This window comes from Momordica charantia (genome assembly GCF_013281855.1).
Source record: "Momordica charantia cultivar OHB3-1 chromosome 4 unlocalized genomic scaffold, Mcharantia_2.0 BLBB01000004.1, whole genome shotgun sequence".
Lineage (NCBI taxonomy): Eukaryota > Viridiplantae > Streptophyta > Magnoliopsida > Cucurbitales > Cucurbitaceae > Momordica > Momordica charantia.
In genome coordinates, this window is record NW_028275162.1 from 20151904 (window position 1) to 20172938 (window position 21035).

The window sequence follows — 21035 nt, forward strand, 5'->3', positions numbered from 1 at the left end:
AAATAGTGACAGTGTAATAGAAAGAATAATAGTTAAGTAAGGTTCCGAGGTGGACCTTGTCTCCACCACATTTATTTTCCAAAATTCCTCCAAGTTACGTACTTAGAATTGAGGGGGAAAAATGTCAAAAAGTTTTTTTACTAGTAAAAATTTTCTATCCAGTCAAAGTTTTATAAACTCCCACCATTATTCTCTTTATTAGGAGTGATATCTATTGAGTTTTAAGCAAGAGGATAAGAATCCTGTGTGGTAATTAAAGCAATAATTTTAACCTACAAAAACTCTTAAATTTTTACACAATTGAGACCAACTCCAAAGGATCATCGGTAAATATTTTTCTCACAGCTTTGTTTTCTGAATCATCCAAAAAGTCTCGTATGAATGGAAATTTTGTCCCTTACTTATATACCATGAATCTTTCACTTCCCTAATCAATGTACACAACTTTTGTCTCATTTTCAACACCTTATGATCAAAGACCACAAACCGGGGTGGATGCACGTTGGAACCAGGGGCACGTGCCCCCTACATTTTTAAATATATTTAATATAGTACACAATATTATTAATAAAATGGTGTGGCCGAGTAGTTTCCTCTTCCTCATGAATGCGAAAATCTATGGAATTGTAAAATTTGCGATGAAAATTACTACACTTATTCAAATATAAGATGCAAATTGATACACACTAAGTTAAAGTTGAATATTTTTTTATTATGCTTATCTATATTTGTGCTCCTAATCTGAAATCCTGGATCCGCCACTGACCCGAGATATAAACTTAGTTGTTCCTTAATGATAAACACTTCATGGCGAATTTATCACACTTACTCGAATGTTTGGAGTTTTCAATCCTACGTCTGAATTGTAAAGAAGGTAACAGCTCTCCATCATCAAAATGCAAAATGCACAAATTCATTTCACCCTTTCCTTCGTGTAGCGTCATTTAACACCATGTATAGAGTTTCTTTCCATCTTTATCCCTTCGATCCTTCCTCAATTGAACTTTATATCACTGCTTAGATGTGAGATTTGAAAGCTAAACGTCCTTGGACTTTGAACAAGTGATTGGTCCTTGGGGCATGACAAGAACATCTTGATTTATATAAATAGGTGTGAACATAGTCTCAATACTACCTACGTCAAAAGTATGGATAATATCAAGTCCATAATATGTAGTCTATGAGTTCGATCTCTCTTATTATATAAGAAATTTAGACAATATCATAGTCTATAAATAAATAAAAAGGATCATAATCATGATTGTCACACTCATAACCATTGGATACATCGTTGTATAGTCATTTGAACCTAATTTTTTCTTACTAATATTCACCTTGATTCAAACTCTCTTTTTCTCGTTTACACGAAGCTTTTTAGAACATAAACTAAGTGATCACTAGTTCAATACAAACTTAGTTCCAGGTTTGGAGCCCTGAAAATAGTTATCAAACTATATAATTAACAAGATTACACAATTTAGTTTTAAGTTTTAATTTGCTTCTAGAAAACTTGAGAGGAACTGAAGAAAAGAAAATCAAGAGAATTGAAAAATATTCACAATCTGCTAAAATTGATCCAAACAGAAGCTCCCCAACATGCCAGAAACAAAAAAGGGCCATTGAAAGTGAGGCTCTCAATCACACTAAAAACTGGCTTGAATCTTGCTCATGATCTTCTGAGTTCCTCCAACAATGAAGTAGCCTTCCGCCTCGCTCTCCCCGTGCCGTTCTCGGCGAGTATCATCAACGGTATCGTTGCGCCAAGCTTGGTTAACCATGAAAGCTTCTCCAAATCTCCCTTGCACAATACAAACATAACTGCAGCTGCATTTTCCTTGCTCCGAGACGCCCCCGTCTTCAGAACCTCGGTCAGAACGAGAAGCGAATTCGCATTCGCCATTGCTGCCTTCGCCTCCGGATGGACGCAAAGAACCGACATTATATACAGCGCTTCATCAACCATGGAGGCATCTGAATCTGAGAGCAATTTCAACAATGGTCTGACTATGCCAGCCTTCACAGCCCTGCTTTTGTTCCCTTGGTACATACACAAATTCAACAGGGCCCTTGCTGCATCTTTCTTCCCTCTTGCACTCCCGATCTCGAGAATTTCCAACAGGCCCGGGATCACGCCCGAAGCCCCGATGACCGCCTTGTTCTCGTCGGCTAACGACAAGCTGTAAAGCGTCGCAGCAGCACACTCTCTCGCTTCCAAGCTCCCAAATTTTAGGACTTGGGAAATGTAGGAAACTGCACCAGAAAGCATAACAAGTCTCTTGTTCTGCTCATGAAGTGAAAGATTCAAAATGCAAGAAATTGCATTCTCTTGTGTTAGAACATCTTCTGAAGTTAAAAGGTTAACCAGCTGTGGGATTGCTCCTGCCTCTGCTATTTCAACTCTATGTTCTGAGCTACTTTTCGTTAGTTTTCGGATCTCTGTCACTGCTGCCTTTTTCTCATGAGCCGACCCGAAAGAGAGGTGTCGAACTAGAGTTTTGACGGGTACCCTCTTTCGAGAACCATCTTCGAATGATCTGTACTTCTTGATTTTTCTGGTGGTTAATCCTTCCTCTAGCTTGACATTGTGTTCTTGGCACCATTCAGAGATCAGTTGTTTCATGAGAAAATTTGGAGTGAGGATCAAAGCTTGGAGCTGCTCCTGAGTTTTTGGACAAGTTTTGTTCCCTTTGTCTATCCACCTCTGTATATTGGATCTCTCATAGGTCTATAAATGGATCATAACTATAGTCAATTCAGCCCCGTTCAGGCCGTTCGGGATCGTAATTTAGTCAAAAAATATTCCATTAACATTTTTTAATAATGAACTTGAAAAGTAGTTTTCTTTTTCTTCCACGTCTTCTCGTAGGATTAAATCATTACTAAACTCAAAAATTTAATATGATAAGTTAAAGTAACACATAGAAAGAAAATAACATAATCGGATTGATGACGATCGTACCTGTCCTGTCGAGATGATGACGGGATCTACCATCAATTCAAAGGAGATGGGGCACAAGAAGTTCTCAGGAATCATAATTTCATCAGACTTCTCAACCTCCTCCTGGCTCTTGGTGGCTTGAACATCTTCCATATCAGATTGAACAACACTTGAACACTCATCCATACACAAATCCGAGGCCTTCGGCTCCTCCGGATCGAAACCGACCTGATAGTCACGGTTCTGGGGACGATGCTGCGACTCGGGAACTTCATAATCAACACTAGACATGCTCGTAACATCATTGTTGACCTTCCATTTTACAGAGCCTTGAGAATGAAGCTTCTTGTTTGCAAGTTCAGACATGGACTCATACTTCTTTTCTGCTCTCCTCAACTGAGCTCTAACCAAATCAACCTGTACCCACAAAATGAAAATGCAAAAGTAAAGCTTAGGAAGCAAAAAGTTTTCCCACGAAATATAATCAACTTGAATTAGGGACAACTATTACTGCTACAATTTTTACTACATTTGACTGACAAGATAATTCATAGGATATTAAATCCTAGATAGGTAGCCACCATGTTTTGAACTCATTCCTTTTAAATCCTTTTCTATTTACAAGGGTCTTTATTGACCACTAGTCATCCATGATGGTTTATTACTGCTGCAATTTGATAAAGATTTTTCAATTTTTAAGGATTAAGTTGACTTCCTCTCAAGTTTTAGTACTTTTTTCCTTTGTTTTAAACACAATTAAATCCTTAACAAAATTTAAAAGAAAATACAAATTTTGACTTAGATTTTTAAAATCTTTTTAAGAGATAGATAAAATAAATACATGAATAAAAATAGTTTAATAAGCTTAAGAAAATAGTAATTTAGTTTTTGGTTTTCTATTTTTTTAAAAATTATGCTTTCCTTCTAAAAAATTTGTATATTTTTCAATGTTTTTTAAAACTATTTTTTTATAGCAAAAAAAAAAAGTTTTAAAATTTATTTTTTCTTTTAGTTTTCATTTTTTTTGTGTGAATTTTGAAAACATTTTTAAAATGTATATAACATCCAAACAAATGAAATACATGGATGAAAGTAGTATTTATCAGCTAAATTAAAAAAAAAAAAGTAGAAAACAAAAAATAAAATGGTCATCAAACAAGGTAAAAATTGTCTACTTTCTCAACCTCTCTACTAATGCTATTATTCCTCGCTCATATTAATTACCAATGGATTTTACCACACCATAGTTTTTAGTATCATAAACTTCTTGAGTCATCCATCTGAACATAGAGCTCAACTAAAGGAAACATTAATCCTCAACCAAAATGTTAAAGATTCGAATCTCCATCTCCACTCTCACATGTTAAACTTAGAAAAAGAATAAACTTCTCGAGATTCGGGTCACCTGAGTTTTGGTTTTACCTGTTCCTGAACTTCATCTGAGATGCAAAAGTGGTCGTATGGCAAATTTGCAAGTGCATTTTGCAATCTGTTTGTCACATACTGAAATTGGTAAACCAATTTTTTGGTAGCTCCATCCTTCCAAATTAACAACATCAAAGAAATTTCAGTGTCCAATTTCTTTTTTCCAAATCATTTATTAATGTATCAATATTTTCATAAATTGAGTTTTAGATTGATATTAAGAGTTAAACGTTTTTTTTAAATTTATATTGTAAATATAATGTTTTAAAATATTAATAATAAGAATTTAAACCTATTTATGAGGTGTGAAGTAATTATTTTTGTTTCAATAGTATTTTAGTTTTTACCTGAAGCCATGGTATAAGAATAAATTTAAGAGTATTGGATAATACTCATAAAGCACTAGAATAAGAAATTTTAGAATTTTTATTTTTATAAATAAAATATTCATTGAGATTTTACTCTCATTTAAATGTAAAATATATAACAAAAAAAATATATAATTGGCTAAAATGTTTCTACAATGATTTTAGGGGTTTGGAAATAATGTTAAAAACTATTTTTGATCTTTCTAAAATAAAATCGTACATTTATATATTGAAAATCAAAATAGTCATTTACGTTTTTAAATGATTTATTTATTTTATTTACTTATCTTATTTTATCAGTGAAAAATCAACATAGGATATAGATTCCATCACAATTTTAGCTATTGGTTAACTGAAACCACTGCGCAAATATTTCATGCTATTCAGTTATATAGTCAAAAAAAAAAAATAAAGATTCTAAAAAAAATTATAAAATATTCCTATAGAAGATAAAATTTTAAGTTTTACTCCAATTAGGTGGGGAGGCAATTTCAACTTTAAACTTTTAATTTCCACCCCTGAACTTGAATAAATTATGTAATTAATACCCCAAAATTAGTTAAGTTCTATTTTCTTTTTCTTTGTGAAGATTTATAGCAGTTATAGACCATGATGCGACAATTTTTGTACGTATTGATTCTTCTAATTGTGTTACATACTATTATTAGTTGGATTTGAACATTCTTTTACTAAATTTAAGCATTTTTTATTTACTCAATTTTGTGGTTAAGTTCAAGTATTTTTGTGGTTGAGTTTGAGAGTTACTTAAATTTTTTTTTTTTTTTACTTTTGTATGATACTAAATTTAGAGTTTAAATTGATAGAACTAAAAAGTTTAAGGTTAAAATTAACTCACTAAGTAAGAGCAAAATTTGAACTTTTCCCTTTAAAAAATATATATATTTAATCAACACTTATTAAAAAAATTGAAAAACTCTCCCAAAATCATTCCAAACTTAAACCCTTAATAATTTTTTTTTTTTAAAAAATATAGATTAATACCACCAAAGTTACTTCATTAAAAATCAATTGACTAAAAAATATCACCTAATGAAACATAGGTAAATGATAAAAGCAGTAAATAAATATTAATACATAATCGATATATAAAACAATAATCAATATATATATTATATAATGAATAAATCATTTTAAAAATAATATCAATCGAACATATTTGGTTCGAAATTGAACAAAACATAAAAAAAAAGAAAAAAGAAAAAAGAACGGAATTGATTCATTGACCTGGTTCAGTATCACGAATGTGACACCACCAAAATAATTTCAAAAGTGTAAGATAAGAATATCTAACATCATAGGATTGAGATAACCTAATTATTTATGTATTATTTTTATTGAACACAAAACTGCAAAAGAAAGAAAGAGAAAAACAAAGGAGGAAGCAGCCAGCACGTAGAAATAAATTTGTCGTAAAATCTAAAGCAAACAGAACCGTTTGGCAGCCGAGAAAATTTGCCAAAACTGCACCGAAAATCATAAACTCAGCATGAACACTTATTACATATATGAATGGAATTTCCACTTCCAGCTTGTAAATTTTCCAATCAGAACACAAAAAACAATTAGAATTTAACCACAAACAAAATAAAAATGAAAGAACAGTGAGGATGATGAACTCACAGTCGAAGCCGCAGAAGCGTCGTCGTTTCCAGAGAAAGTCAAAGCGGCGTAGAGAAGGCGCTTCGCCGCCTGAATGGCTCCGACCACTTCCGAAAGGCAATCCAGAGAACAAGAAGAAGAAGAACCAGACTCATTCAATTCCGCCAAATTGTCGCCGCCGCGGCGGAAGTTCATGATCTCCTCCGCCAGATGAATCAGGAGCGCGATCCGACGGATGAGATCGGTGCAGTCCTTTTGCATCACGTCTCCGGCGCCGGCGATGGGCCTCCCTGACATCAGAACAAAGTCACGTACCAGGTCAAGAAATTGCAGCGCTGTGGCTCGCCGCCGGCCGTCGCCGACGACTTCGTTGCTCATGTTCACCTACGCTAAAAGGTGGTTTCCCCTTCTCTTGCAAAAGCAATCAGAATTTCAACTTCCAAGGGGGAAGCTTTTATTTGTTTCTTCAAAATTGTTTATTACTTTTTAAATTAAGCATAAAAAACATACTTTTGATTTGGGAAGCCAGGAAGGTAATGATTCAGATAGGCTACAACAATGGCCAATCCAAATTCGATTGACTTTGACACTGTCTAATATGATAAATAATGGAACACAATTTGCTTGCTGATGGAATATGATAATTGAACAAACTTTAAACTATGAATTCAGAAGAATATTTATCTTATAAAATATTACAGTAAACACAGTTGTCTCTGTCCATCAAACTCCCAAACACACAAGCCTTAACAAGTATTTACCAAGAAATGTAGCTTTCATCAAATCTTAAATTATATATTTCATTGTTACTTTGACATTTTGTCTGTTTTTAACTATAATACTTTGTATCGTTGGCCAAGAAATATTAATTTCTTATTAACATTGGGATTTATACCCGGGATTAAAACAAAACTTCCAGAAGTACAAAGGCAACCTAACATGAAAGGTAAGGTACAAAGGCCAAAATATAATTTAACCAAATAAAGTCTACCTGGCGAGAAGGAGTCAAACACATGCTTCCAAGCAATAAACTTTGATTTCTGTAAGATAGCTACAAAAAATAACCAAGCTTTGTTGGTGACTTTAATGTATCCTGCAGAGAGCAACGTTCATATTCTGGTCAAGTTCAAAATCCAAGCTTACAAAACGACATTTCGACTTTAGCTATAGCCTATATTAGCACATCACAAATCAAAGTAGACATATTATTATATAACAAATCCCATGAGTGATGATTTGAAATTTGTAAGATACTAGCAACATAAAGATAATTTTTCCTGAATGCCAACTTTTTGGCTGAGTTGAAACCAATATGTCTAGTGGTATTAAGACCCGTGAAAAAAGTACAGGAGTTTTTGAGACATTGCCAAAGATGAAATTCTAGAAATTTTTTGACAACTAAATATTGTAGGGTCAGTCAATTACGTAAGCTAGCTCAAATACTCGAATGATAACTTTTGGGTTGGATGAAATAACATTATAATCATGCTGCACAAGTATCATTATCATATACCTCAATTGAATCGTTGAGGGGCACTTGAAATAGGGTAACCATTAGGAGCCGTAGTGGAAAGGCACTTGGTGTTGTTGATTCCATTTCTTCGTAGGGAATAGGGATCAATTCCTGCCTTGTGAGCTGCTATAACACCTATGGCTTCCCAATAATTTGAGACTTTTACCTGCACAAGATGCTTCATTACTCTCAGTGACGAATATCTTTCTGTAACTTTTGAATCTTAACTACCATTAGGAATTAGGATGATTAAATATGTAGTTTATACGAATTGCGATTGTCTCTTTTTGTTAATGTAAAATGGAAAAAAACTCACACTCTGGGTTTTTCTCTTCTTTTTTACCCCATATTCTCATCAGTCATCAGAGTTTGTAAGATTTTCATTTAGTCCATGAGTTACAGACCAATTCTGTGGGAGAGTTAGGTTAATCACCAAACACTATAGTGACCAAATACCAGAGAAGGAAGATCGTTAGAGCTTGTTTTGGGTTTAAAGGATATATCCTTTTGGGTTCTTTACCCCATTTGCTTTCTTTCTTCAATTTAAACTTTGGCCGGTTTAGAGGGGAAGGAATACAAGATCACTAGAACTTTACTGACTTGTAACTTGCAAGATTATTTCTTTTCAATTGCAGTTTCTTCTGCAACAACCAGAAACATGAGAAGGAAGGAAAAAAGAAGTCACAGAAGTTTTACAATGCGTACCACATCAATGCCAAGTGAGTCCGGAGTATCGCTGAGAACTGTTTCATTTTCCTCAACCGCAATAATAAGTGGCTGTGACAAAGTTAATGTTAATTAGTTAATCTCGAGGAAGTAGTCACTGGTTATATTTTGTTTATAGAAAACCAATAGCCGTACCAGATCCATCTACTAGTTTAAGATTATGTTTAAAAATTTAATACCTTATATTGGTTGCTTCTGGCAAAAGCAAGAGCGCCATCGCCTCCACAAGCATCTATCGGTAGAATGACACTATCAACATCATTTGCCAATATGCAGTCCTTCCACAATGATTCAGCACTCTTGCTCAAGTATTGAGGCGCATTACTTAGCCCAGAAAGTACACATGGTAAGAATGTGTATCCTAACTGTAACACAGGATTGAGGCCTTGGGAAAATGAGAGAGAGAAAGAGAACAAAGACATTTACCAATAAAGAACATAAAATCCCAAAGACAATAAAGCTATATTCAGAATTGATATTGGCTAAAATTGTAGTGAAGTGTTTTTGTCGCTTACCCAGAGAGTGCTTTTACAGCTCGTGGAAGAATATAGAACCAAACATCTAAATGATTTTGTTATTAAGCATTTCTCAGGAAGAAAAAAAGAAAGAATATTTAACTTTTGCTAAAAAGAAATACTCCCAAAATACACCTTAAGCATCCCAGTTCATGCTGCAGCTTTTCTTGTTTTTTCTTTTTCTCAAACGTATCCTACAAACCATTGGTATTTCTGACGTATTGGAGAGAACTATGCACTAAATGATCGTCCCTTGTTTGTTCGTCCACCAAAGTATTGTTGAGTACTTGTAAGAAGAAAAATTGTCATTCTCAAAGCCATGTCACAATCTCGTGGCGATATCTTAGTACTAAGCTCTTTGAACTAGCAAGTAAAGTGTCACCAACCAGAAAGTAGCAAGTTCAAAATTGTCGCCCACCAGAAAGATCATTGTTCTAAGAGTTTCAGAATTGAGTTCTTTATTACACAATTAAAGAAATTAGCAAGTTCATCACTGTCTTTGACTAACAGCTTCTTTTATTATCAGAAAAAAAGACGTTTTCCCAATAAATTAAAATCCAGTACAACAGTAATCTGGAGGAGAAGTCCAGAGTATTACTAACCTCCTCAGCTGCTGATTTTGGAGATAGAGATTTGCATAAGGGAGTAGGTGACAAAGCAGGAGCATGAGCACATGGAACCTGGAACTCCTTCACCACAAGATGGCTAATTACAGCCTCAACCCCTGCCAAAGCATCAACTCCCTTCAAACGACAGATTGCAAAATATCAGATACAAGTAATTAGGCAATGAAGAGAATTTGTAACTAAGGATTCCTTTTGCCTATTAGCATAACTTAAGTTCTTAAAACCTTGGCTATAGAAATGTCGAAAAATTGTCTGATCCAATCAAATCATACAGAGACAATAGTTAACCGACTCATAAAATTTTTAATATCATACATATATAAAGTTTTCTCAACTCAAATCAATCTTGACAAAAAATCTAACTGGAAGGCTTACCTTTTGAAATAATACGAGTTCTAACTACAACTTCAGAGAGTGCAGCAAACCACTGTATGCGTCAACATTTATGGTCTAACTCATACAGAGATACACCGAGAGTACCCTCAATAGCTCACAAAAGTTCGCCAGTACAAGCAGAGAAACCGGTATGACCCGGATTATTTGCCACTTATGGTCTAATTAATAAAGGCTACATCCAAGTATAATAAGCATGGAGCTATCAAGGAATTTTCATACCATCCCTTGTCGATAATTATCTGTCTCTTCAACGTCATCATCTGGGAATCGTCCAACAACAGCAACAGCATTCACCTTTGACCGGTTTATTAATGTCTGCACAGCGCTCAGTAGTGAAGCAGGGTGTCGAATCCGCCCAGTTGATTTCCCAGTTTTTGGATCAATCCATTTCTCTACCTGTCAAACAAGCCATCTCAAGTTCTTACAATCATACATAAAAATTTGAAAATCTTCCAGCTGAGGTACACAGAAATTATCTCAATTTTGAAAGCAGAACTATCAGCTGTTTAGTATTCCTCGAGATCAGAACTAAGAGGTAAAGATATTCGGACTACATGTATTCTAATTCAATTCTTGATTATATTTGGCTTTAATTACTCAGTGGGCGTGAGTAACCCAAAGTTAAATCAGATATCTCACGTGAGTAAGAAGATGATACCACTAAAGGTGTCTCTGTGACAACATACTCCATCACAGGCAATCCAAGAGAAGCTCTAGCAGCATCAGCCACTTGCAAGTGACGAATTCGAAGCTCTTCCTCAATTCCAGCATCAAGAACCAATCCTATCTGATTCATTCAACTCTTATAAGCATACAAATACGTCTCCATGTCGCAGGGAAGGCACTGATGCACACCATAAGACTTTGCAAAGTACAACATATGACATATAGTTCAAAGAAGATAAGCACATGAGTAGCATACCCGATTCTGGTGAACAGGTTTTAGTGCCCATAAACCTTCTGCAAACCGATCGAGTGCATAGCCTTCAACATAAAGCACATTGTGCATTGGCCAGTAAAGCATTGCTGCATTAAGTATCTAAAGGAAATTCCTCGAGTCAAATAAAATAACATTCTTGCTTCAAATAAAAATAACCTTTTTATACATAGCCACACAGGTATAAGTGAGGGGAAGGAGGATTTAAACCTTGGATGAATAAGTCCACTATCCTTTAATGTTTGATGAAATTATTCATTTCTTCATGAAAAGAATATAGAATTAAATTAGTTTAATCATTTTTTCCATTTTAGGTTAAAGTTAAACATATATTTTATCTTGAAATCAGCAAATTGATATATGCTACAAAAGCATGTTAAAAAAATTGGATAGCAGTTATAAATATTATGGGATTGTTCTTGTTTTGGCTCCTGCCCTATAAAAAAGAACACGGTGCAAGATGTTTAACGTATTTTTACCACAAAGATTCTTTTATTAATTAAACTTGATCTATTATTGGATATTTTGTTATTGATTATGCGTTTGAACACGCATTGAAAGTATTAAGTGTATAATACCAGTTATTTTCCCCAAAAAAAATTAACAATGAACAAATAATTGATATATTATACTCTAAATGTATGTTAATTAATTATTAAAATTTAAAAGGAAGAAGTTATTTTATTAATCAAACCTGTAAAACCGTGAAGAGACTAAAGGGAGAAAAATCTTTTTCCAGCAATGAACTAATCTTTTAAAATATGAACCATCAAACACGATAAAGAAATATTCCAGTACTTAGTGAATATTTCATTTGAAATTAAACTATACATCTATCTTTGACACTTTTTTATTAAGAAAAAGAATACAAATTTTACAAAATATAATCAAATAAAAATATTCCAGCAGAAATATTAATGTAGTTATATAACTTCTTGTAATATTATCTTCACTGACCACAACTAAAAGTATATAATTAATACTATTTATCAGTAATATAAGAAAAATCGAACTTATTACATGATTTACTTTGCAAAGAAAATATATTAAAATTGTTCATACTGATTATCAATTAATATATCGATTATCAATTCAATTTCTATGTTTAGGAAAAAAACAAAGAGAGAGAGAGAGAGAGAGAGAGAGAGAGATTACTCTAGTAGAAGAAACTAGAAATTAAAAGCATTTCCTATGTATGTGTTTTTCCTCTATAAATGCCACAATTTCTTACAATAAGTAAAACAAGAATTCAAAACTTAATTTCGTAAGGAATCAAGGCAAGGTGAAGAAGAATTACGTTAGGGTGAGCGATAAGGCAGTCGACGACGGAGGCGAGAGCGCGAGCAACTGGCAGAGCATCACCCGCATATCCACCAATGGCGGCGCCTACGCCCGTCGGTACTATCATCACACTTGTATACTGCCTTTTACACTGCGCATTCAGTTCCAGACACGAATCGCAAACGACTTAGTGCACTACAGAGGAAATTATTTACCATTTGAGGAAGGAAAATTAGAGAGGCGAACTCACTCCGGCGGAATAGCGATTAATGGCGGAGCAGGAGACGCTCGACGTCGCCGCCGATGGCTGAGACTTGGCCCTGAATCCATTCCGGCGGGGGAATATTTGGAGTTGAATTGGATTACTGAGATGAAGGGACATTTTTGGTGGTGGTATCATATGAAAATCCCGCCGGTTTTCTGACCCGATCAAAGCCATCTTTGTTTGGAAGGGAGAGTGCTTAGAAATTAGAAAAAATCTTATCCAGAAAAAATGCTATTTGGGCCGTATATGGGCCCAATCTGACGGCCCAAGGAAATGGGGTCACAAATTGGGCTAGAAAAAGGCTTCTTATTTGATTTTTTTATTAGTAAATTCATGGAAATCATAATTATAGAATGATTGAAATATATAGAATTTACGCTTTTGTCATTACAAATTGATAAATTGGGTGGTTACAATTTAAATTCGTTAAAATTTGCTTAATTATACCTCCAAAGTAAAAAAAAAAATACTAAAACCACAAAAATCTCCAAAATCATCCATTTTCGGAAAATTTGAAACTCCTTCCTCCGACTCTTACGCTTCCTGTGGTTTCTATCCCCGACCGACCGTCTACCGCCGTCTGGGTGCCTCCTTCTCCGATCGCCGTATCTGTTCTTCTTATCATGCCGTTATCTATGTATTCTTGTTCAAAAACTCGTGGTTTTCGTCCGCTCCTTCGTCTCTAATTCCTCTACATTGCCGGAGCAGTTCGTCTTCGTTTATCTCGATGAAAAGGTTTGCATTCCAATATATCCTAATATTTTTCTCATTCAGTTTGTACAATGTTGAAAACTCTGTTGTTCTTTTCTTTTTTTTTGGTACTGTTAAACCCTTTCGATGTTCCTTCCATGCCCAAGTAGTCTCCAACGGTTATTTTCGATTTCTGATTTTGTGTGAACTATTGTATGAACGGGGATATAAGGAAGTTTATATGGAATTTAGTTTATATTCGGATGGATATATCCAAGGGTTGTAGTTGGAGAGTGTGTTGCTAATAGTTATTTTATTTTAGAAGCCCTCAAAAATCCGGATACATCCGAGGTTGTAGTTGGAGAGTGAGTTGGTAACCATGATTTTAGGAAGTTTATATGTAATTTAGTTTATATCCGAGGTTGTAGTTTGAGAGTTAGTTGCTACCAATCCGGTTATATCTAAGGGTTGTAGTTGAAGGGTGAGTTGCTAACGATGGAAGTTGGATATTTTTGTAATTAATAATATTGGTAAATCAAGATAATCAATCCTTTTGAATTAAGGTTTTGAATGGGTGAATTAAGGGATTAATGTTGAAAATTTTGATGGGACCTAAAATAATTAAAGGATTATGATAATAATTTATGGAATTAGATCTTTTATAGTTTAAAAAAAACAAATAACTATAATAAATGTAGGTAAAATCAGAATTAAATTAAAATCCTACCTGCAAAATGTAAAATTAGAAAATTTTAGACATTTGTGTAAATAAGTTTCTAAAATAGCCCTCTAAAGATATTATCTTTTTTTTTAATTTAACGGTAAAGAATAAATATAATCCCCACTTAACTTTAGAATTTGTGTGATTGAATCACCTAAAAAAAGTGAATTTTGTTGAAATAAATAATAACTATCAAATATTTTAACTATTCCTTAACCACGCTTGCGTAGTTTCAACCTCAAGATCACTCTCACTTCACAAGTTGCAATATATATATATATATATTTATTTATTTATTTACAGTAAATAATGCTTTAGAAAATTATGTTACCCATTAAGAAAATCTCATTGACTTTCAATTTTGTTTTATTTTTGTTATTCAAGACTTAAAATATAATCTTTAAATTTTTAGAAAATAATTATTTTGGTCATAGTTATTATTTCTATGTCGATCTAATAGATGGATGCTTTGACTAAAGTTCTTACATGAATATATATTAAAGTCATACAGTCTAGTTGGAGTGAGCATTGGGTGAGGCAAATTTTAAAATTAAAATTTTTTAAATCTTTTAGGATTAAAATAGAAATTTGAGAGCTGTTGGACCAAATAAGATTTAGGTCCTTAATAAAATTTTCATAATTTTATGAAGGGCTATTATTTCATCATTCTTAATAAAACTGATTCAAATCGTGTGATGGTCACATATCTTAAGAATTAGTAATTCTCATGTCTTCATCGATATTAATATAATACGTAAATCATCTACATATATACCTTTCCAAAAAAAAATTCTTAAGAGAAATGACATAGGACATAGGACATAAAAATTATTTAAAAAGGTTAAAAGCACATTTAGACCAACCATGTACGATCACTTATTACACCAAGGATAAAAAGAGATTAAATTATAATCGCCCACTTTATTTTGTATAAAGCTAGTATATTTTAACTTGTTTTTGTGCCCAATTGAAGATATGTTCGTGCAAAATGTTTGAAATGCATAAACTAAGTTTTAACATGTAAAGAGATAACAAAAAAAAACTAATTTTTTATTGAGTAAACTACACATAGACTTGTTTTTCATGCAAGAGAAGAGCCTATTCAACGACTAGATCAGTCATTGGGAAACAATGGTAGAGCACGAATTTCTCAACCGTTCAACAAACTTAGAGTTTCCAATAAATTCAATTTGCTTCATCAAGTTTCATTCTTTCCTTAATCACTTTACAAATTTCTTTAGAGTTATTTTCTAGCATAGGCTCGGATTCTATAGTTTTAAGTTCATAGTCATTTTCCTTACTTGTAAGCGAATTTCCAGCTTAATTCTTATTCCGTGTACTTTTTGCAACCAAAGTTTATAAAATTTCAACATTATCTCATTATTTTCATTCTTGAACTAAGAGATCTATGTAATCACATATATTTATGAAATATAACGAATTCTTACTCCGGAAGCTCGAGAGAGAAAGGGTAAGGTTCATTCGGATGGCAAACTTCTAGCTTTGCTTTTAACAAATTGATTTTAAATCATGTTTACCTTTTTCCCAAACTCTTCATTCTATTTTTCCTTTAAAAGTAATTACTTTTTCCTAGCCCAATTATGGACGATTAATTAAATCTTTAAAACAGGACAACAAGGGTAAAAAGAGTGTTTTTTCACTTTTTCATCACCTAAGTTGTTTTCTATCAAGTTTTAAGTTTAATTCGACCAGTTAAGATTTGAATTAACCTAGTCGATACTGAGAATGTTGACAAGTTTTTACACCTTAAGAATTAAACCCAAGAGATGAAGACTTTAGATATAAAGGTTCCATATTCAAATAGCCTAGATATAAGACCTTAACCCAAGGTTGTGATTATTTTTAAGCCAAAACTAAGAGATTTCCTAATAGATATATTAGGAATAACTTGGAAACTTCAAGATCACTTAGATATAAGCGGATTAAGAAGCGTAACCCTTAAATAAGAAGGGAGATGCCGAGCATCCTGAACTAGTCCCAATATTTTCTAACTAATTGGAATAACTTAGGATTGGGTTTTATGTCATTAAGTTTCAAAACAAATAAACCAACAATCACTTTATTAATTTGTCACCTTAAAATCAATTACAAACTCTCTAATTATTAACATCTTTATCAAAAGGACGATTTTAGTCCCTGAGAGTCGATAATAGGTGTACATTTGCGCTCTATCTTTTTATTTCTAGTCAAAATATCCATACAATTACTCAAGTAACCAAGTAACGATTTAGTCCATAAACTTTAAAAAATAATGATTTAGTTATTGTACTTTAATGCTCGTTAGTTTAAATTTATGTCAATTTAAACTTTAGAGTAATTAACGAATTAACGCACTAGAGAAAGATTCATTCTCTATGGAAGAGCTAGATGAATTAAACCTTCGACCAAATGTTTGGTTTTTAGGAGATTTGTGATCATACATCCCATCATTTTATTTGAGTTGAGTTTGAATAATAGAGGACGAGAAATTCGAATGTCTAACTATTAAAAGAGATCTATAACCTTATTTTTCTTTTTAATTTTCGTGGGAGTGAAAATAAAATACCAATTTTTGGGATGGTAATATTTATTCTATCTACGGATATTTAAGATGATAATAAATGTTTTATCTACGTTATACTTCTCGAATAGGCTAAAAAAAAAATTAAATCCTAATGAGTTATACACAAAAAGGAAAAAAACACACACACACACCTGTTAAACTCAACCAGTACCCCTCCCAAATATTTATCCTTCCTTCACAAGTCCCCCACGCCAAGACATCAAAGCAAGTTTCAAAAAACAAAACAGACAAAACATCCTCAAATTTCACAAAGATCACCACGTCTTTAGAATTAACAAACAATCCACAAAATACACTGAACAAGAGAGAGAGAAAGAGAGAGATCCCCAACACAAAAAAAAAAAACTCAACACCCCACAGCCCCACATCACAGCCCCAACAAAAAACATTAACATGAACACAGACAATAATCTTTGTCCTATTTTCTTCTTACATGATCGAGCAGCTGCTGCTTGTGTTCTCATCACTGAACATATCAGCTGCAGAGTTATTACTATTGTACCCATGCCCATACTGCTGATACACTGCCTCACCATAGCCATAGGGATAGTTTGCCTGGACAGGGCTAGCATTGTAATTGTAGTAATACCCTGTATTTGGGGGAATCAATTGGGCCCTGTTGTACATCATTTGGGGCTGCTGGTTCATTCCCTGCCTGTTTATCATGTTCATCAATGGCTGCTGATGATGATACTGGTTTTGGTTTTGGTTGTAGCCATTAATGGAATTGGAGGTTGGTTGTTGATGATATTGGCCTGTAGAAGCCATGGGGAAGCCTGAGCTTGAAGATGGCTGGTATCCATAGCCATAGCCACTGGATTGTTGAAGGTGAAATCCTTGAGATGGGCTTCTTGAATTGACACCAATGGAGGACGGAGTGGCAAAGTTTAATAGGTTTGCGCCGTTGTTGAATCCCGCCATGTTCATCATCGAATTCAGGTCATTGTTGTTGTTGCTGCTGTTGTTCCCTCTTTTCGCTTCCCCGAGATTGAGACTTCCTCCGACTCCGCTACCGCCATCATTGCCGTTGCCGAAGTGTGGAGGATTGTTCATCCTCAGGGCTGCTGCCATGGCCTTTGGATCAATTCCAGATTGGGGGCTTTTTATGCCCATTAGCTGATTTGGATCTAGTTTCTTCCCATTCCCAGATTTGTTGATGATGTTGTTGTTCATCTTGCCATTTCCCGAGGCAGGCCCGGGAATTTGGCCAATCCCGACAGCGCCTTTCTTGGCGTTGTTTGCTTCGATCGCTTGCTGCCTTAGGAGACCGAGACGTGCTGCTTTCTCCTTGAGGAACTGAAACTCCTGAGCTTCATAACCCTCTCCTCCATCCTCCCCACCAAAACAGTCATCAATGTCATCTCCTTCACAGTTGAATGAGGTGAGTTTCGGCTGTTTCGGTCCCTTGTTTGGAGGCTTATCGTCTTTGTTCTTCGGTTTCGGGCTCGGATTCGGTTTTTGTGACCAAAGCTCAGCATGTTTTCCAGCTCTCACCAGCTTCTTGATCAAAGTTGCAGAATCCACACTTCCTAAAACTGTAACTTTCTCATTCTCTGCATCTATAACCACTTGATAAACCCCTGTTTAAGCCAACATACATTTTCTCATCAAGGGTTGTTTTGTTCATCCTCAAATTCCTCCCCATGTGGAACCAGATCACAAAATTTCCAAACCAAACAGCCCCTTAATTCCACTTCTTTCTTGTTTTCTCTCACTTTCCCAGCAACCAAACAACAAGATGGAACTTAAACTTCATCCCACAACAGACAATTTCGAAAGAGTACTCTGTTTTGCTCTAGACAGAACTCTCCATTGAGGATAAAAAAAAATAAAGAAATTAAACAGGTATCATACAATTTCCCCTTTCCATTTTCTCTCGAAACCCCAGAACCCAAACAAGTTTGACAGAGAAAGTAAACGACATGAATGGAAAGAGATGGGCAGAAAGAAGAAAAAAAGAGAAAGCAATGAAGGGGAAAGGCAAAAAAACAAACCTTCTATCCTCTGAAGAAGTTTCTTCACTTTCTGCCTACACCCATCACAGTGAACGTTCACTCTGAGAACACAAGTCTATAAAAACAAAACAAAGCAAACAACAAATACCCAAAACACACACACACACACACAAAGATTCCTTTAGAAATGGGAGTCAAATTAAAAAAAGGCAACTTTTTTTTCATGGGAAAACAAAACAAAACATTCTGGAAAGTGGGTATTAGAGAGCAAGGGGAAAAGAGAAAAACCTGAAATGGGAGTAGCTTAAAATCCTCTTCTTTGGTCATTTCTTCTCTCTGAATGTCTCTGTTTGGGTCACTGTGTAAAGAGAGAGAGAAGAATGGGAGTAAGGCTAAGGCTTAGGTGGGGTGTTGGAGAGCAGCAGCCATGGGAGGTGGGAGTTAATTTATTGCGAGAGTTTTCCTCAAAGGAAAACAAAAGAGGGAGCACATGGGAGAGAAGGGGGAAGGGGGAGCTGTTTGGAGAGAGAGAAAGTGAAAGAAAAGGAGATTTTTGAAATGGAATAGAGAGAGAAGGGAAGATTCAGTGATGTAGAGGAAAGTCAGCCGATCAGAGGGAGGATTTTGGAAACAGGGGAATTGAAGAGAGAGAGAGACAGAGCTTTGAATTGTGAGATGATGTGATTCAACGTTAAAAACACTGAGGAAACAAATAAAAAGAACAGCGACTTGACAGGCCGACTTCTTTCTCTCTCTGTTTCTGGTTAAACAAACAAAAAGAATGCTTTGTCTGTCTTTTAACTTTGTTGTGATTGTAATCTTAATTTTTAACCAAAAAGATAAAAAGGTTTAAATTTTTGTTTTGTCTTTTGATTATATGAGTTCAAATGTTGTTTTGATTGATCTCCTTTGTTTTGTGTCTAGATTTAGTGTTTTTCATATATTTTAAAAATAGCCTTCATAGGTAGTTTTCAGTCTGTTAATTAACTTGAATACAATAGATTAGTTTAATCCACTTGCTAACTAATCAACTGTAAATAACTAACCCAACAAAACTAATTGCTCAAAACAACTCCATGCTTAATAGTGATATTTAAGAGTGATATGATATTTGTCTATTTAGTAGCTATGATTTTGCCTCTTATATTTCCACTTATCTAGTTAGGTGGGATTTTTGTCGCATTTTTTTCAACTATTGTTAATTTAATCCCCAGTTTAATATTTATGCTAAAAAAAAAATATGATGTTCATACTATCATTTTGCAAGCACTAAAGGCAAAAAAAATGATAATCTGGATCAGCCTACTTCGAACCTGAGTACTGAGTACTATGTTCCAAGTGTAACAAGAAAATAAGTTGTATGTGAAATGGTGCTTAGACAAAAGTGCTATTTTTCATACTTTCTACCTTCAGATTTAGTTATTTCCACGTGGACCTAACATTTTGAGGTCCAATTAAAAAAGAAATAACAAATTATAAACTTAAAATTTAATATTTTAACTTATAAACAAGCGTGTTTTAGTTATTACGTAGAAATGGGGTATCGAATTCACATGGATATATATCACCAAGTAAGTAATAGATTAGGATAGAAAAAAGATGGAATTTCAAGAAGTAAAAAGAATAGTGTTTTTAATTTTTAAGTTTTGTTAATGTTTATGGTGAAAAGGAAGGGTAGAATAGAACAATGACAAAGCACTTGAATGCTGATTTCACATCTCCCCGTGAGTGGTGGGACCAGTCTCAGTTTGCTATTGCTGTTGCTCTGGGTGGGAGTGGAAGCACGACAAATTCGGTTTCAGTTACGAGGACAATGTTTCTTTTTTCAATTTTTTTAATTTTTTTTTTATTTTCACACTGCCAGTCCTTTCTTTTCCCTTTATTCCTCAAATGTTCCCAAAAACTTTCTCTATTAGTGTTTCTCCCCCTTCTTTCTTCTCTACTTCTTCACATGTAAAACGCATCTCAAGGCTCTGTTCTCACAATTCCCATCCCCATTCCCTATATCAATACCCCTTTTTCTTCCACTTCATTTACAACAAAACAATAATAATTAATAACAGTTTCAGTTATCAAATTTCTTGTCTAAATTTCAACTTAATTTCAATTAGAGAACTCAAAATCTTAAATACAGTCAAGTAACGTAATATAACTTGAAAGTAAATCCTAGTAAATTTGTAATTAGAAAAAAAAAAGGTATATATTTCATTCACAAATGCATCAATTCTTTCGGTATAAAGCTTCAATTTGATTAATCACTTTTGGTAGTCTTTTATTATAGTGGGTATGTAGTGCCATCGGCTACATTTGTGGTGCATTATTTTCTTAGAAGGTAATTAATAATATTGATGTGAGGGGGAGAATTCTAACTTTAAACTCTTGAGGGAGATGGTTAATGATGTCTTAATTGTTTGATTATGCTCAACATGGCAAGTGAATCATCTCAACCCAATATCAATCTTTTGTAACACTTGA

The 21035-nt window shown here is 34.1% G+C and overlaps 3 protein-coding genes across 4 annotated transcripts; all 3 read right to left on the reverse strand.

Annotated features, from left to right (window-relative positions):
- Positions 1-1302: 1302 nt before the first annotated feature.
- On the reverse strand, positions 1303-7438 carry LOC111020079 (U-box domain-containing protein 10-like). Of its 2 annotated transcripts, XM_022296643.2 has the most exons (5): positions 7343-7438; positions 6373-6641; positions 4361-4477; positions 2960-3355; positions 1303-2725 (listed from the first exon to the last, which is right to left on the reverse strand). In XM_022296643.2, exons 2-5 carry the CDS (start codon positions 6610-6612, stop codon positions 1667-1669), a joined length of 1812 nt encoding a protein of 603 aa, XP_022152335.1. In that variant the 5' UTR covers positions 6613-6641; positions 7343-7438; the 3' UTR covers positions 1303-1666. The 2 variants fall into 2 exon arrangements, with proteins under 2 accessions (XP_022152335.1, XP_022152334.1); XM_022296642.2 differs by lacking the exon at positions 7343-7438 and having other exon boundaries at positions 6373-7336.
- LOC111020080 (uncharacterized) lies at positions 6604-12785 on the reverse strand. The gene is made up of 11 exons (XM_022296644.2): positions 12596-12785; positions 12362-12496; positions 11050-11166; positions 10786-10914; positions 10347-10523; positions 9708-9848; positions 8770-8955; positions 8570-8641; positions 7865-8030; positions 7343-7444; positions 6604-6641 (listed from the first exon to the last, which is right to left on the reverse strand). Exons 1-9 carry the CDS (start codon positions 12782-12784, stop codon positions 7866-7868), a joined length of 1311 nt encoding a protein of 436 aa, XP_022152336.2. The 5' UTR covers position 12785; the 3' UTR covers positions 6604-6641; positions 7343-7444; position 7865.
- Positions 12786-16831: 4046 nt separating this feature from the next.
- Positions 16832-19204, reverse strand: LOC111020070 (Heavy metal transport/detoxification superfamily protein). The gene is made up of 3 exons (XM_022296631.2): positions 18849-19204; positions 18600-18675; positions 16832-18185 (listed from the first exon to the last, which is right to left on the reverse strand). The coding sequence occupies exons 1-3, from the start codon at positions 18885-18887 to the stop codon at positions 17035-17037; spliced, it is 1266 nt and encodes a 421-aa protein (XP_022152323.1). The 5' UTR covers positions 18888-19204; the 3' UTR covers positions 16832-17034.
- Between the last annotated feature and the right edge of the window lie 1831 nt (positions 19205-21035).

Bases quoted from the DNA above. Each gene is read 5' to 3' on its own strand.
- LOC111020070 (XM_022296631.2), bottom strand. From the start codon at position 18,887: ATGACCAAAGAAGAGGATTTTAAGCTACTCCCATTTCAG. The intron at 18,676-18,848 runs GTTTTTCTCTTT...TTGTTTTTATAG, and splicing joins TTAAGCTACTCCCATTTCAG to ACTTGTGTTCTCAGAGTGAA. The intron at 18,186-18,599 runs GTTTGTTTTTTT...TGGCTTAAACAG, and splicing joins ACTTCTTCAGAGGATAGAAG to GGGTTTATCAAGTGGTTATA.
- LOC111020079 (XM_022296642.2), bottom strand. From the start codon at position 6,729: ATGAGCAACGAAGTCGTCGGCGACGGCCGGCGGCGAGCCACAGCGCTG. The intron at 3,356-4,360 runs GTAAAACCAAAA...TTGTGGGTACAG, and splicing joins CAGATGAAGTTCAGGAACAG to GTTGATTTGGTTAGAGCTCA. The intron at 2,726-2,959 runs GTACGATCGTCA...ATCCATTTATAG, and splicing joins TCATCATCTCGACAGGACAG to ACCTATGAGAGATCCAATAT.
- LOC111020080 (XM_022296644.2), bottom strand. From the start codon at position 12,784: ATGGCTTTGATCGGGTCAGAAAACCGGCGGGATTTTCATATGATACCA. The intron at 12,497-12,595 runs GTGAGTTCGCCT...CTGAATGCGCAG, and splicing joins TTAATCGCTATTCCGCCGGA to TGTAAAAGGCAGTATACAAG. The intron at 8,031-8,569 runs GTACGCATTGTA...CATCTTGTGCAG, and splicing joins ACTCACTTGGCATTGATGTG to GTAAAAGTCTCAAATTATTG.